Source organism: Echinops telfairi, unplaced genomic scaffold, assembly GCF_000313985.2.
Source record: "Echinops telfairi isolate 266 unplaced genomic scaffold, ASM31398v2 ScPeMD7_3533;HRSCAF=4204_0, whole genome shotgun sequence".
Lineage (NCBI taxonomy): Eukaryota > Metazoa > Chordata > Mammalia > Afrosoricida > Tenrecidae > Echinops > Echinops telfairi.
In genome coordinates this window covers 59,630,736-59,648,474 of record NW_022107431.1, presented here as the reverse complement: position 1 = coordinate 59,648,474, position 17,739 = coordinate 59,630,736, and the positions used below count along the sequence as shown (strand labels likewise).

The following is a 17,739-nucleotide window of genomic DNA, read 5'->3' as shown; positions in this document are numbered from 1 at the left end:
ACTTCATGAAGATCACTGTTTGAAACTCTATAATCATTAGCCTTTGGGACATAAAATGAGCAAACTTGAAGGGCCTTTTCATGTACCTTTTCCCTTGTTTCTATGTTGTTTTTCTTGACTAAAGAAAAAAGACAACCATAATGAACCATGTGCTGTCTGAGAATTGTTGTTTTCCAGATGTTTGGGGAGCTATCTTTAAAACACCATCTATTTATTTCATTTTACTAAGAAGTTTGTTTAGAAATAAGAGTTCTGCAGCGGACGTGAACTGGTTAGACCACCATTCTGGGGTTTTCACTCCAGCACTGTAGATTCAATTGGCTCTGGACTGGGAGACCCCAGGGGAGTCTTGGAGACTATCGTGTACAGAATCAGGAGGGCATTTGGATGCCAATACCAATTTCAGCATAGCATCAAAGGCTCTTGCAGTTTTTGCCTAGGGGATTCTGAGATTTAGTATGCTGTTTTCCCATGTGAGTTAGCATCTGCTCCCCAAGTGTTCATCTAACCCATGGCTGTAGTAGTTGCACAGCATTTCAAAGGAGGAAAATATAGCCTGACTGTGATCCCTTATTTAGACAAGCAACTTCTCCGAGGGACCTCCCCTCCCCGAAACTCAGTCCCCAATGAATCAGACCCTGGAACCATCTCAGCCTGTCAGTTTGGGTAAATTCCAACATCTTTCTTATTCCTGAGTACCTGTGCAACATTTCAGTGAGGAAATGGGGGAGAAAAAAATGTGAGATTTTTTAACTACATCAGCTTTGGACCTCTTATCACACAGTTTAAGATGAAACCTCAGTGTTTTGTTGTAAAACTCTTGCCCCCAGGTGGAAATGCTGTGGAAGAGTAAGATCTACTAAATAGAAGCAGAAGAAGGGATTAACTGTGTACTATATGAGGGGGTGGCAAAACGTTGATAGGAATATTCCATTATCTATTAATTCCACTTTTCCATGAATATTGACTTTTAGAAGTAAAACTTCAAGAAATATTGATATAATATAAATCTATAATGATCTAATAATCAAAATGATTATCATTAAAAGAACAACACACAAGCAGAGCGTCTCCTTAGTGTTTCTGAGAGTGTTAGTCTTTGCTGGAGCGGACAGCCTCATCTTTCTCCACGGAGTGACAAATGGGTTTAACTAGCTGATCAGATGGTTTGCTCGCTGCCTGATGCTTAACCCAGTATGCCATCAGAGCCCCTAGAAAGAATAGGGAACCCCCTGGATATTAAATTGTACTGTGATGGGCACAGTGGTGAGAACACCACCCAGATGGTATCTTTGTCCAGAAGGAGAGGGAAGCCTCTTAGTAAAGGTCACTTGGGGCCTTGGACTTGGAGAGGCACCTTCAGGGAAACGGAATGGTCATTTTAGTTAGGTGTTTCTCATCCATCCCGCGTCTCAGCGTTCTTCCTCACCAATACTGATGCACTCCATTGTGTGGTTGTTGGCTTCTAACCCCTCAGGGCACGTGTCGAGGCACTTTCCAAGATGTAAATAAAATCCACTTTTACACTTTGTGCAGAAATTTTTGTTGAAACAGGTATCACAGTCTGCTTTGCATTCTAAGAGAGAAGAAGAAAAATGAAACCATTTTTCCATCATCTTCATTTAACTTTAGCATTTCATTAAACTTCGTTTAGCTTAGTTTTACACTTTTCTAGCATAGGCATATGCAAGTTTTGTGGCAAACATTTTGGGCTCAGCAATATTTTGCCAAACTGAATTAAGAATGCCTCCATCATTCAATATCTGCACATCAGTCAATGACTTCCAAAGGACTGGGATGGTTGTGATTTAAAAAATGTTGTTTTGTTTTGTTCTGGTCAATGACAGTAAAGTTTAAGTAATGCCAAGATAGTTTATAGGACCAAACGTTTATTGATATGAAGATAGTGACTTTTTCATAATTTTAATAGCATTTCCTAGAATTGTTGTTGTTCAGTGCCATCGAGGAGGCTCTGACCCATAGCAGCCTGTGCACAACAGAGCAGAACCCCGCACGGCCCTGCACCATCCAGATGATTGCCAATGTGCTGTTCTCAACATCTTCGCATTCACTCAGCAAACATTTAATTACCCACTTTATGTCAGGTGCTATGAAGCTAAATAAAAAAATATTGCTGCAAGATAATAGAAACCTTCATTAAAAACAAAAATTATTCAAAATGTGAATATTGTTACTTGACATATCCCACATCTAGGTATGTGCATATGTCTGAAGGCAATGATTCCATCTCTCTAAACTTTCTTCAAAGGATCATGTACTCTGGTGTATACCGTGCAATTCTGGCATCTTTGAGTTACTCAAGATGTGTCCCTTTTTAAAGTGTTTTTTGAGCATTGGGAACTCAAAAAAAAAAAAAAAAAAAAGCCCGCAGGGGAAAGGCTAGAGCTATGGGGTGAATAGGGTAATCTTTCCCAGTTACATTCTCCCAGGCCAGTTCTTGCTGCCCAGTAGAATGAGCAGGTGCATTGTCTCAATAGGGGGGGAAATTCTTCAGTGCAACTTTTCCCATCAGTGTTGTTTTCAATTTTGTTAAAACTTCTTCCAGATAAGCCTCTATCCTGCGTCCTTCCATAACTCAAGATTACCCCCTTTGGCGTTCCACCGAACGGCCACCACAGCTCTCTGAGCTGCCCTCTCGGCCTTGACTTTAACTGACCCAGCAGGTCCCCTCGGGACCCAGGTTTGATTGGGCTCTTTTTTTTTTTAAAGGCATAACAATGAGATTAAGATAAGGATCTTACTGAAAGAATTGGTCTGCAGTCACCCACTGAATGTAGAGACATGTTTAAGCATGATTGGTTTGGAATAAATATGTGCATATATGAATTGAAACCCTCGTGGTCATACTTTTTGACCTACCCTATTTATTGGGGCGTTGGTTAGACAGCAGTGCAAAATAGGGATAAGACTTTATAAGGCTTATATTGTAGATGGAGAGACATAACAAACAGTAAGTACAGTTGACCCTAATATGGTGCTTCTAAATTAGGCATTGCCACAAGTGTTTTACTATATATCAAGTAATTTCAATCTGAAAGAGAAAGTCCCATTTTATAGATAAGGAGATGAAGGTCTCCGAAAGTTATGCAAACTAGCCCGAGTTCATGGATAAGACTGGTTCGAAACCAGGAGTTCTGGTTCAGAGTGACCAGTGCTCTGGGGAGTGGGGGGGCAGGGGAGCCAGGAAAGGGAGATGGACAATAACTGGTAATGGGAAGAATCTGGGTATTTTGGATAACATCTTCAGGGAATTCCTGGGCCCTAGGGAAGGGACCTAAAGCAAATTCTTGAATAAAATAAGAGCCAGTCAATGAAAATATGTGGAAGAAAAGCTTTCCCAACAGCCAGATCAGCAAGTGTGGGACATCCATGAGGAACAGTCTCGCAAAGTGTGGGACATCCATGAGGAACAGTCTCGCAAAGTCTGAACACGGAACTGTCTTCGAAGACTTGCTCGGCTGTTGCAAAGCCGATGACTGTGAGGTACAGCAGACGAGGCTGGTGAAGTAGGCAGGGCCACATATGGTGTTTGGGAGATTTCAATTTGCAGCTCCGAAAGGTGGGTGCAGTGCAGAGAAGAGAATGTCAGGGTCAGGTAATTAGGGTACATTGGCCTTCTTTAGTTTTTAAAATGCTAAAATGTTGACATCACAGTGCACCACTCTAGATAAATTTGTAGTAAATGAAAAGAATTAAATGTTGGGTTTATGTATGTGTTTAATGTGTCTTTCTAAACGAAGAGTTGGAAATAATTAGAAACACCATTACTCTACAAAACTTTATGAAATACATTAGATTGCCAGAAGAGAAATTAAATTGGAAGGCTGAAGTCAAAACGTTTTTACTCTACTTCAACTACATTAAACTTTACAATGAAACTATGAATAAAAACACTCTCTTTGTGACAATCACATCATTTACATATTAATCTACTTTCTAGTTTTTCAAATTAGTCCCTCCAAAGATTTGAAATTGAGACATGAAAATACCGAAGGTTTTTCTGTGAAAATATGTTCCGAAACTATGCACCCCCCAAAAATGCAAAATAAGAGACTCTAAATCTAGTCATTTGTTTAAGATCAAACTGAAAGTATAAAACTCAAATTCTATAGCTTTTTGGTTTGGAATATGTTTTAAAATTTCCATGAACCCTGAGTGGAGTAATATTTGATTTCAAATTGGGAATTTAGAATTTTTTTCATAAACTCAAATTTAATTGACATTGAACATTAAAAATGTGTTAGAGGCCATTCCAACCTGGAATAGTTCCCAAGGATGAGATAAAGCTTTAATTTTGTGTGGCACTTACTTGTACACTTATTTATATCTGGATATCGAATTCCATAATATCCACTTGGGCATGAAGAGAGACACACTCCAATCTGCTTCATGCCAATTCTTTCCAGAACAAAAAATAGTCTGGGCTTACATGACAAACATCCATTGTAATCTGAACACGTTGCACAGCCTCCTTGGCAGCCTTGACTGACATTAGGATGCACTGGGGAGACAAATGTAAAAAGACACAAGTGAAATCATACATGCAGACATTGAAGAGCAGTCTTTCTGTCATTAGCTTTCAATTGTAGCAATAGATGGATGAGGTGAGATTGCCCACACTCCTCTTTAGTCTGTGGCCTATAGTTTCTGAAAAATAAATGTATAGTTTTTAATTTCAAAGTTATTAAATTTCTGAAAAAGAATAAATCCCTGAATTTACTTTTAGATTTTCACACCCACCACTAACCTTTGGGGGCATATTTACTCTGGGTTGCTATGAATCAGAATTGGGCCTTGAATCGGCTCTTCCCAGTTTGGTCATGGCTGGCACAGTGAAAATGGAGCAGATCTGAATTTGTAAAATATGGGTGAACCAGAATGATACCTGGAACGGGGAGAAATATGGTTTGATGCCCTTCTAGAAACACGACCTCCCTCTTAGAAAATAGGGGCACCGTGTCCTTTAGGTACCAACCCAATCTTTTGACTAGCAGAATCCAAAACAGCGGTGCCCTGTTCAGAGCTGGTGGCTGACTGCACTGCTCTGAATGTGTGTCACTCTTCACAGTCCTGGTAACAATCCAGTCTCCTGCATCAGCCTACTGAAAGGGCTCACTACATGTCTCTCAGTCTATCGCAGGACTTCTTGCTGTAATTTCTCTCTCTTTTCTGGTTCTCATTCTGTTTACTGGATTTTAAACATCTAGGTCTGTTCATATTGCACTCCATGGGCCATCACTGAACTGGTTAGAACTGATTTGAAGCCCTGAAAGAGCAACTGGATACATACACACACACACACACAAAGACAGTATTGCTCCTCCAGTTCTAGTTCATATATGCATGCGTTTGTTCCAAACAAAACATACTTAAACATATCTGCACGAGCAGTGAAGGACTGCCGACATGTTTTCTCAGTAAGACACTTGGCTTTGTCTCGTTAAGTTGCCTTCAAACAGAAGGTCTAATCAAAACCGTAGCTTCCAAAGGGGTCTGGTGAGCCAGTTAAATTCAAGGCAGGGAGGTCAGCTCGGAAAAGATATGATGACTGCTCTGTGGGATCCCAAAGAGGTAATCTTGGTACATCTTCCCAAAGGACAGAGGAGGAACATAGGAGCTTGTTCGGAAGAAGTTTTAAGAAAACGGAAAATGGCAGTGGGGAGGAAAGGGCCAAGGCAGTTGCACTGGGCGTTTTCAGACTCACGACAGCGAATGTGCTTCCAAGCTGTGGTGGAGCATGTCCTCAGACAACCTTGCTCGTCCACACAACAGCCCTGACCTAGCCCCTTCAGACTTCTTTTTATTCTCCCAAATCAAAGAACATTTGAAAGGAACATTTGAATTCCTTGAGGATGTCAAAACTGTCATTTTGATGAGGTATAAATTGGAGAGCACGGAATTCTTTGGAGAAAGGTTACCAGTAAGATATGAACAGCATTCAGAGGTGCTGAGATCCGGACAGATGACATGTCAAGAAACAATAGTTTTACACGTTTATGTTTTCATTTAATAAATATTTCTATGACTTTTATTACAATACTTTTTGAGTGATCTTTCTGTGTGTTTGTGTGTGTGTGTGTATATACTCATGGATCTGTATATAGAGTCCAAATGTCATCATTGAACTATCAATGTTGACTGTCAGAATATTGATAGTCAAAATATCATTGTTCAATGTAAAACCGTAGGAGATTTAGGACTGGGTAATTTTATGCTCATTTAAACACTATCATTAATATGCATTAGTTTGGTTCTTCATTTATTTTGTGGATGATAATAAGCACATGCCTTTAATTGCTTCCGCAAAGTTGACAATGCACACTAGGATTTAACTTGAAGAAAATAAGTTCTAAGATAAAACAAGAGTTTTACTCTGATTAAGTGCAAACCGATCTTTGGTAGAGGTCATTTGTCCCAGTACTTTCCTGACATGTTAATTTCACACGAGTTTAGTATCTATCCATTAACACCTGGTGTTGTTTGTTAGCGGGGTCCATGCTGACTCAAAGTGGCCTTACGCACATCAGAATGGAACACTGCCTGGGTCCTCTGCCAGCCTGACAATTGCTTCCACATTTGAGCCCATTGCTGGGCCGCTGCGTAGCAGAGTTGGGGGTCTTCTCCTCTTTTGCTGACCCTCGACTTTACCAAGCATGATGTCCTTCTTCAGGGATGCCCTTCCTGGTGGCATGCCCGTTTGTGACACCAAGTCTCACCATCTGCCCTTCTAAGGAACTTCCTATTTGTTCATTCTTCTGGCAATCCACAGTGTATTCAATATTCGTTACTAACACCAGAATTCGCAGGCATCGATTCTTGTTAGGTCTCTTTTATTTCACACGCATAAGAACTGTGGTTTGGGTCAAGTGCCACTTTGTCCTCAAAGCCACATCTTTGCTCTTTAAGCAGGTTTTTTTTTTTTTTTTGCAATAGATTCATCAATGCAATGCAACATTAGTTTGGTTCTAGGTTCAAGTAAATGCAAGACTTATCTTACCAGTGTTTCCATGTGTCTCATATGTGAATGTTTACAATAACATGTTCAGTTTTTATCATAAATTTTGAACCATCATGTTTTACTTACTTGGGTTAGAGATTGTGTTAGACTGGGTACTTTAGAGAAACAAATCCACAGAAACTCATGTATAAGAGAGAGAGAGTTTTATGTAAAGGTTAAGTGCACATCAAGAAAACATCCCAACCCAGCGCTGCCCAAACCCACAAGTCCAACATTAACCCATGAACCCATATGTCCAACACCAGTCCACAAAGTCCTCCTCCATCTCACAAAACAGACACAATGATGCCGACTGCAGGAGGAAAGCTGAATCAGTGAATGTGTAAACATCTCAGCACTGGCAGGGGTCTCCACACGGCTGCTCCAGCACCCAGGGCTGCATCGGGGTAGGTCCATGAAGCTTCTTCTTGGGGATATCTTGCAGGAAGTCAGCCTTGCAAGCTGAAGCAGGGAACTGCTAAGGCTGCTGCACCCTGGTGCGACCACCACAAAGCAAGAGACTGGAGAACTAGAAAGGCGAGGCTTACCGAGCCATTTATCCCTCCCCCGTTCAATTAACCCCACATGTTGGCACAATCAACTAACAACCTCAGAGATGCTTATCAACCCACCCTAAGAACTACTGCTACTCCTTTTGACCAGAATCTCAACTAGGAAACCTGAGGAAATAAACACACAAACATTTGAGATAGTTATGTTTAAGTGATGCTTCACAACTGTAAACCTGCTGAAGATCAGGGACCAGTTATCAGGTTCCGTGTGTTAGGTGATGGAGCACTGCTAGATACAATGGACCCCGCATGATTTCTTCCCACGATGCACTCTCTACACAAATATGGCATCAATAGCTTCATTGTTCTTGCGGCAATCCCAAAGGGAAGCATCAGGACATTTTGAGAGGCAAAGGTTGATGCACAAGAATCTGAAAGCATCCTAGAGTATTTCTAGAGTTTTGTTAGTACTTCAAGAGCCAGCCTCTTATGGACTTCACCACGATTAGTTCTAGCTACACTGTGATATTTGTTTATTATTAAGTTATTTGGTTATTACTAAAAATATTGAGATATTTGGTTATTATGAAACAAATTCCACTAGGCTTAGTAAGAAGGGGTGCCCATACGACCAAATAGCCTTACCAGAAGGGTGTATGGGCTAACTAGAAAGAGGTCATTCGGTTGACCAGCATCTTCTGCCTAGAGGAAACCATTGCTGAATCAGCCACAGAAACCACAAGCAGCTCATTCTCATTCCAAGACATTTCGTAAATAAACTGAGGAAATATGTGGGGGAAGGGAAGCCTGCTTTTCTTGTATTGGCTCCTCTGCGGGGTGGGCAGATCCTATAAAGTGGCACAGGAGGTTTAGACATTGTAGGACCTGGGGGACTTGTAAGTAAAAACTCCTTTCCAAGAAACAGGGTCATTTTTCATGCTTATAACTCAGCCTTGGTGACTCACATAAAATGTATACATATTTTAAGTGGGAGAAATTCCTAAAAATGGAGAAGAAAGAGAACACATATGTTTAACATCAGATTGACCCATATTAGGAAGTCAGAAGTGTAGGTTATAACCAGTTTAAAAATTCCTAAGTAAGAATTGCCTATTGGAAAGTAAAGGTCAATCTGAAATGAAATCACTCTAAGGTCAGGGCACTAGGTAAGTCTCCCTTTAAAGAAGAAGAACCAAACAGGTCTATTTCTAATTGATCTCTAAAATGTGCCTGCCTTAAGTACCCTAAACATTTGGTCAAAAATGATGACTTCAAATCCATCTAGGATACAAATGACCATGATTCATATTCAGAGCCTCAAAACCTGATCTTTTAAAAAGTACATTTTGGTAAAACCGCCTTTTGGGTATCTGGAAGCTTCTCTACAAGAGAGACGCTCCCCCATTGGAATAGCTTTTGCTGTATTTATGAGACATTACACTTTACGTAATTTCCTTTTCCTCTAAAATTTCCATTAATGAAACAGCAGAGACAACTCACATATTTTGCTATATTCAATATAGCTGCCTTTTTTCTTTGTCTTTTTAGGCAAAGACTTTTGAATAAAAAAGATTTTTTTGAAAAAATCAGGAAAGTAACAATGTTCAAACTTCTAATAGATTTTATTTTGGTTTATTTTTCTCCCTTAAATCAAGGAATTTTCCATCTGGACAGATACAAATGATGACAATCTTTGTATTTTTAGGAAGATTCATGCTATACTTTGGCAAGAAAAGGTAATTGAAACGGTGAAGTTCAGATTATATGATTTTCGATTTGTTTTATGTTTGGGTTGTGTAGCGCTTACTTTCTTGAATGCTGTGTAAGAATCACGCAAATGATAGTCAGTATTACATAACTATAGACAAATTTCCCACACTTCATCATAAGGCAAGAACTCTCACTTTTTATGTGGAAACCACAGAAAACTTTGGACTGGATTGACTGTTAACAACCCTTTCAACTCTAAAATGTGATGCTTCTAAGATAAAAAACAGAATGTTATTCTGTCGTACTCCTTTCTTTTTCCTATTCTATTACTCACATTTCATTTTGATTGTCTGAATCACATTTTTGCACACACTCTTTCTGACTATCATTTGGTAGACGCCATAGAGATAGTGGTGAGGAGATAGAGAAAGCTTCACAGAATAACCAACCTGCGAATTCAATTTTAGAAGTTGAGCTGGAGTTTATCAACTCCTAAGTGGTCATGCTGTGCACAGTGGAAGGAATACCTGTAAGTACTCCAATTCAGAATGAGGCTGCCAAGAACTCTACGTGATTCCAGGCAGGAGGTACACCAAGAAGATTGGGACAATAGAAAGGGCTATAAGGTCTATGCTGTGCCAGTGGAATTATACTGTAGCAATGGGCGGTGGGGGTCCACCTGAAAAGGAACATGATGAGCTGTGTAAGGGAAAGATAGTTTCCATAGCAGCCGGGTAGGCATGGAAATTAGAATAAGATGAATGCAGTTGTCAAAGCAAGAGGCTCCTGATGGCTTCAAACATGGTAGAGTCGGTGTGATGTGGTGAGCTAGGAATGCATGTTAAAAAGCTATCAAGCGTGGGAGCGATGGAATGTGGATGGAACAGGAAAGAGAATTTGAGGTGTGTTTCTAATTCCAGCAGGTCACTATAGAGGGCAATAACTTTAGAGAGAGGAAACGATTGCACTTGCAGTGGAGTGAAAAGTGTATAAGAATAAAGAGATCTGAAAAATAAGCATGACTTGAGACTTATCAACTTCACAGATTTTGTAAAATATCTGGAAAATGCTGCTTAATAGAGCTTAAAACATAAGATTGAGGTAAGGGCTGGATTTCTACAAGTGAGTCTCGGGTGATGGGTACTCAACTGGAGAAGGTAACTTGAAGGACAGAGGTTGGGAGTCAGAAAAGAGAAATCCAGCCCCCAAATACAAACATTTAACAAGAATTGAGATCTTTATCAGATGATTTTAATAATAATTTTTATCTCTGTTCCACTTCTTTTCCAATGCATGCGTTTCTTTCAATGCTCAGTAACTGTAGCAACTGCCCTACGAAAGAAGTCAAGGTAGGAACTCTCATAAATATTTATTTGAAGCCTCAGTAAATGCTGTAAACTACTGGTCAAATAAGGAGTTTAGATACAGGGATAGAACTTAGATCTTTGGTGTGGGTATAGATCTCATTCTGTGTAAGTAAACTTTAGATGTGTTACAGGAGGAAATGTGAGCAGACACATAAACAGAATTCAAGGTAAATTTAAGTGAGGAACTTTTGAATACTAATGTGTCAAATGCACAGAAAAGATCAAGTACCTTTCCCTGAAGTTTTTTTTTTTAATGAAGGTTACGTATGTGAGAAGAGTACATATTAATGTGCCACTTAAACCAAGCAATTTACTATGTCTGGGTGGCAATGCTACCCAAATGGTTCCATTTCGGGCTGTAAGCAAGCCTTCCAACTCGATTGCTATTTGATAACTTAATTTAGTATGCATAACTGATGTGATGTTTTAAAGGTATTATTGTCATGGAAGTTAATTCAACAAACCAGTTTGTACACAGAGTTTTAAATGTTGCAGTGATTATTAGGTACTTTCAAGTTGGTTCCCATGCATAACAGAATGAACACCCCCCCCACCCCCCCACCCCCCGTCCAGCACCATGCTCTCTATTGTTCTTAAGTTTGAGCCCTTTGTTGCAGCCACTGTGTCAATCCATCTTTTCAAGGGTCTCCGTCTTTTTTCTGCCCCTCTGCTTTACCAAGCCTGATGCCCTCCCTCCTGATAACATGTCCAAAGTACGTGAGACAAAGTCTAGCTTTCCTCATTTCTAAGGAGCATTCCCACTGTGCTTTTTCCAAGGCAAATTTGTTTGTTCTTTGGGCAGTCCGTGGTTCTTTCTATTTCCTTTGCCAGTACCATAATTCAAATTCATTGATTGGTCTTTGGTCTTCCTTATTCAAAGTCCAACTTTCATATGCAGATGTGAGTGAAAATAGGATAGCTTGGGCCAGGTGCACCTTAGGTCTCAAAGGAACATCCTTGCTTTTCGACACATGAAAGAGGTCTTGTCTGGCAGGCTTACCCAGTGCCATATGTCATTTGATCCTTTGGCTGCTGCCTCCATGATCATTGATTGCGCATCCAAGGGAGACAAACCCCGTGATAACTTTGATCTCTGTTCCCTTTACTACTTATTGATCTCCTTGTGAGGGTTTGTTTCCTTTACATTGAGTTGTAGTCCATACCGAAGGCTGGGATCCTGGTTCTTCATCGGCAAGCGCCACAAAGCCTCCTCACTTTTAGCAAGCGAGGTGGTGTCATCTGCATATTGTAAATAGTAAAATAAAAATAACATGTTGCCCCCTAGTTAATTCCAACTCATGGTGACTCCACGTGTTGCAGACTAGAACTGTGCTTTATAGAGTTTGCAAGACTGTGGCATTTCAGAAGCAGATTGCCAGGAACGATACTGTCCGGTAAATACAAAACCTTCAGTCACTTATTTTCAATGCTTGTGACACGCTAAATGAATTGCAGTAGTGGAAACCAAACTCCGTTTCTGTAACAATTTAACTGTAAACTGCAAAACTTAATTGAACCCTCTTCTAAAACTCAGTTATAGCAAGCTGCATAGCCAGAATGCTCCTTAGAAGCAAGGATGGCGAGTCCTCATCTCCTGTACTTTGGAGACGTCTCATGTACTCATATTATCAGGAGAGACCAGTTCCTGGAAAAGGACCCCATGCTTGGTCCAGGAGAGGATGACCCTCAAAGAGATAGACTGATCCCGTGCTCAAACATGGTAACACCGTGAGGGCAGTGCAGGACAGAGCAGTGTTTTCTTCCGCTGCATACGGGGTCCCTAGGAGTGTGAACTGACTTGATGGTATCTAAACACCACCACTACCACCACGACAAAACTCAACTGCAAATGTTTGTTATCTATTAGAAGTTGCTATGGGGAAGTGAGTTAGTTAATTGTGCCAACCTGGCCGATAATCACATGTGGGGATAATTGAAAGGCAGAGGGATAAATGGGTGATGAGCCTCGCCTTTCTAGTTCTCCAGTCTCTTGATGGTCGCACCAAGGTGCAGCTGCCTTGACAGTTCCCCGCTTCAGCTTGCAAGATTGACTTCCTACAAGACATCCCCAAGAAGAAGCCACAGGGACCTAGCCCGATGCAGCCCTGGGTACTGGAGCAGCCCTGTGGAGACCCCTGCTAGTGCTGAGATGCTTGTTCATTCACTGACTCAGCTTTCCTCCTGCAGTTGGCATCATTGTGTGTGTTTTGTGAGATGGAGGAGGGCTTTGCGGATTGGTGTTAGACATATGGGTGAATGGGTTAATGTTGGACTTGTGGGCTTGGGCAGCATTGGGATGGGATGTTTTCGTGATGCACACTTAATCTTTACATAAAACTCTCTTATATATGAGTTGCTGTGGATTTGTTTCTCTAAATTACCTAGATTAATACAGGAAGAAATCCACTATTGCATACTTCCCATAAGCACTGAGGATCATTTATTGGTGATTGAAGAATTTCCAGAATTACAAGTTATAATAAAGTGGAGATTTAGAAAATAGATTTGACTAAATTTAAAGGAAGGTTCAGATATATGAAGTAATGGAAGGATTATATCATTTAGATCATTTAAACTCAATGAATTTACAAATTCGATAGAAATTCTTGTCAACCAATGAAATAAAAATGTAGATTCTCCCTTCAGTACTTCTGTATTCACAATATGTCTTCTTTCTCTATACAGTGGCCTTAGAAATAAGGTAGAAGGGAAGAGCAAAATCTCATAACTTCATCTACTTTTACAAAAGTATTCAAATTGACTATAAGCATACGTATGTCAGAAATATGGTTAACCTTGAAAATTTCTTTAACCCAGGTACTATAATACGGCAGGTATTATGGTTTGTATTATTTCCCCCCAAAAAGGTATATTCAAATCTTAAACCGTACCTATGAATGCAACATAACTGGAAAATAAAGTATTTGTAGATGTAAATGAGATATAAATGCTAAAGTAAGGTCATAATGAAAGTTACCACTTGGTTGTACCTTGGGCTATTAACAGCAAGATCAGCAGTTTGAATCCACCAGTGCTCCAGAGGAGAAAGATGAAGTTGTTTGTTCCAGTAAAGATTTAAAGCCCCACAACCCATCACTCAATGACATTGCTTGCTTTTTAAAATTGGATTAAGGTGGGGTGTAATCCAAGGCCTGGTGTTTTAATATTCTCACTGCCAGTGAGTCTTTTCTAGCTCACAGAGACCCTAGGTAGGTTTTTGTGAGGCTCTGAATCTTTATGAAAGCAGATAGCCTCATTTTTCTCCCATAGAGAGGATGGAAGATTTGAGCTACTCACCCTGTGGTTAACTTTAAAAGTTCAACTTTAACTCAACAGCTCCACCAGGGTTTCTTACTATCCTTCTACAAAGAGGGAGATTTGTACAGAGGAAAGAAGGTCGTGTGAGGATGGCAATATTGGGTTACATCGCTAAGACTGGGGCAATATAGGCTGGAGTCACGAAATATTAAGGATTACTAGCAACCACCAGAAACCAGGGAGAGGCAACAGAAGATTCTTTATTCTGGCTCTCAGAGGAAGCATGGCCTTGGGGGAACTTTGATTATGAACTTCTAGCTTCCAGAACTGTCCTAAGAAATAACTATCCATGTGTGGAATGTTATAAGAGCTTCAAAAACCCCCAATAAAAAGATTTTAAAAAGAAAGAAAGAAAGAACTCTCCAGCTATTTATTGAACAATTGCTCAGTAAAGTGTTTATTATTGGATAAATGAACCAGTACTAGTTGCAACACAGACTCATAGCAACCCAGAGTAGAACTGTACTCTAATTTTCCAATTGCTAATTTTTTTCAGTAGTTCACCAAATCTTTCTTTAGGGGAACCTCTGGGTGGACTCAAAGCTAATAATGGACTCAAAGTTAATAATGGTTTGCGCCACCCAGGAACTTCCTCAAATGAATAGACAGCAAACATAAAGCAAATTCTATTTATTTGTGCCTTTTAAAACAATAAGTATATTAAAGTAGAAAATATTTAACCTTGAGTGCTTATATTTGCTTTTAATGGGTCATGCCTGTGAACATCTGGTAAAAGAATCAAGTTCCAAATCACATATGCTTTGAGGATGCTTATTTATTAAACAACCCATTCAAAATAAACTTATGAATGCTATTTACTTCAGTCATCCACTCACCTAGATAAAGCAACCTTTTTGGGGGTGGGGGCGGTTCCTAAATTTGATAACACTTTTCTTTTTACTTTATCTTGAGATTTCATTGTTTCAGAATCATATTTAGAGTAGTGTATGGTTACTGAATATTAGAAATAATGTTATGGTTCTTCTGAAATGCCTGCTAGTGGTCACTTAATTAAAAAAATTATGTTAAATATTTTGAACTACTTGGCAATCTCCTTTAAATTCTGTTGAGTTGACCCAAGAAGATATTGAGTCTTCCAAGCTATAAAATACAGCAATATTGGCAATGGCCTCCACAGCCCTCTGGAAAATTTGGGGGAGTAGGTTATTAAAAATATGTACAAAGCATTTTTTCAATGAACAGGATTTTCTTTTGGAATGAACAGGAATTTTTATTGGGAAATATCCTAATGTTTAAATTCTTAAACAATGATATACAGGTAAATAATGATCTATTCATAGTACTCCACTATTATTCTTGATCAATAATAATTTCTGAAAAAGCCTAATGTTTACATCTACAAAAACACATAAATCTTGCTTTTGCTGAAATACTAATTATTATCTGATAATTTGAGTATTTTGATATACCAAAATCTTAATCATTAAAAACAATGTATCACTTGTTATTTAAATCTATATGTACATGTGTGTCAAAGCCAATGTATATTAATTGACCTGTAGGCTGTAGGATAATAAATAGAACCTTCTGTATCTTTTGTCCCACTAAATCAACTTCAAATACTCTGAAAGCTGGTGCCCACACGATGGGTTCAGAAAATTCCTGAGAAAGGAATGTTCTAGATGCTGAATGTAGCCCTGTTGGTGATCCACCATTATTATGTGGAGAAACACACTGTTTTAAATGGAAACTATTTCCTTGAGAACTTGGAAAATCTTTCTCTTTCTCTTACTGAATAACAATTTCCTGAAGGGAGTCTAATATTTATATTTTATAAATACTTTAAAATAAAACCACAGCTATAAAACTGACCTAACATTAAGTAGCAGTTAGCTAGACTTTCCACGCCAACAAAACCAGTTCAAAATATTAAGAAAAAGGCTAGGAAATGATGGCAGCTGTAGAATTCCTGAAATCCACGAGCTGCTGCCTACTTGGTAACTGGCTGTCCACTAGCTCGCTTTGCTTGTCTCCATGCTATGGAATCAGACATGAAACAAAAGCTGGTTGCCCCATGTTTGGATATAATGGGGATACAGTGATCAACTGATTCAACACAATGTTGAGTGCCTACTACGTGTCCAGCATTAACATAAGGTACAGAACGTGCAGCGACAGACAATGTATCCAGTTCCTGGCCTCATGATGTTAATCGGTTCCTAAGCATGTAAGCAAAGAACTAAATGACTACAGATTGTGACGGGTCTTAGAAAGAAAGAACTTACAGGTTGACTCCAAGTAACTCACTGCCGCCGAGCTGATTCGGACTCAAAACGACCCAATAGAGGAGAGTAGAGCTGGCCCTGGGAGTCTCCGAGACTAAATCTTTCCAAGGGTAGAAAGCCTCATCTCTATTCTACAGAGTCGCTGGTGGGATTTGAACTGCTGACTTTGCGGTTAGCAGTCCAACAAGTAATCCACAACACCATCAGGGCTGGACTGCTACTTTAAATACGGCGGTCAGGGAAGGCAGGGCCCTTTAGGAAAGGTAATCTGTCGTAAAGCAGATGCCCTGAGTTGCCTACTGTGAGTGCACAATGTAAGGTACCGAGTCAGCATGTCCAGCTGTTGCTAAGGAACAACTCCTCGAATCCAAGTTGCCAGGCTCTGGATTGGAGGTGAATAGAGGACAAGAAGGGGTGGGTAACGGAGATGAGGAGAAAAGCCGTCAGCCAAAAAAGCTGGAGAAAGAAAATTCCAGGCTGAGTAGAGTCAGCAACTGCAAGACTTTTTAGATTGTGGAAAAGAATTGGGCGTGAGGAATAGCAGAGGGGAACCAATGAGCTTGCAGCACTGGGAGTGGTGTGAAATGGTTAGAGAGGGAAGCTCGACACAGAGCCTACGCACACATAGACCAAGGGAGCTCGCCTGGATTTTAAGCTAAATGCATTTAGAGCTTGTGCTTTAAGTAACCCCCTGCCTTCAAGACAAGTCTGACTCACAGTGACCTTGCACAGGGTTTTGTGGCTGTAAATCTTTACCGGACCTCCTAGCTTCTTCGTCTTTTGTCTGTGGAGTTACTGGTGGGTTTGAACCACGGACCCTGTGTTAGAAGCCAAGGGAAAACAAAAACTTCTGCGTGATATTGCTATTGAGTCTGATTTCTGTTAATGTTATGAATGTTGTGATGGTATCTTCCATCTCATGAAAGCAGGCTTCCTTACTACTTTTTATATTAGAGGAGAACGTTGCAACAAATCACAAATTTAGGGATTTGTATTCGGACCCATTCGTTGAGGAGACCGTGCGCATTGATCTGCGCGCTCTTTATCCCTTGGGAACATGGCCTTTTTCCTTTCTTCCTCTCCATCTTCCTCGAGTCATTGCGTTAATTTGCTTTGAGGTTTTAACTTTTCATCCAATTTTTATTGGAGTCTGGGTGTGAGTGGTAGGTAGCCTGAAGTAAATCAAAAAAGTTATTAAATAGATGAGGTCATAAGATTAGAGAAAGTGAATTAAAAAGTAAACACAAGTGAAAACAAAACCCTAAAATTTTGCCTATCATCTTTTCATGTACTTTTCTGAATTCTTGCCATTCGCAATTACCGTTGATACAGTCTAAATAATGTATAGCACCGACATTATGGCTTTCCCTTCTAATATAGCCCCCCTTTAGGAATCTCAATATCTATCTCAATATCTCAATATATTTGTTTATCAAATATATTTACAGCCTATGAGCGAATAATCCCAAAGTCGAGTCTTCAAAAGTGAAAATTGTATTAGCTTTCCCCATGACCTGCCAGATTGGTGCAGTTGATTCTGTTGCTGAAACTAATGAAAAGCATTTGTA

At 39.8% G+C, this 17,739-nt stretch overlaps 1 protein-coding gene across 1 annotated transcript in view; it reads right to left on the bottom strand.

The window, feature by feature from the left end:
* RSPO3 (R-spondin 3) overlaps nt 1-17,739 on the bottom strand; it is a 106,308-nt gene that overhangs the window by 50,173 nt on the left and 38,396 nt on the right. The window contains exons 2-3 of the mRNA XM_004702055.2: nt 4,331-4,522; nt 1,430-1,576 (exon numbers count right to left, since the gene is read on the bottom strand). Of these exons, the coding sequence (XP_004702112.1) occupies nt 1,430-1,576; nt 4,331-4,522 (339 nt within the window). The remainder of the gene's footprint in view (nt 1-1,429; nt 1,577-4,330; nt 4,523-17,739) is intronic.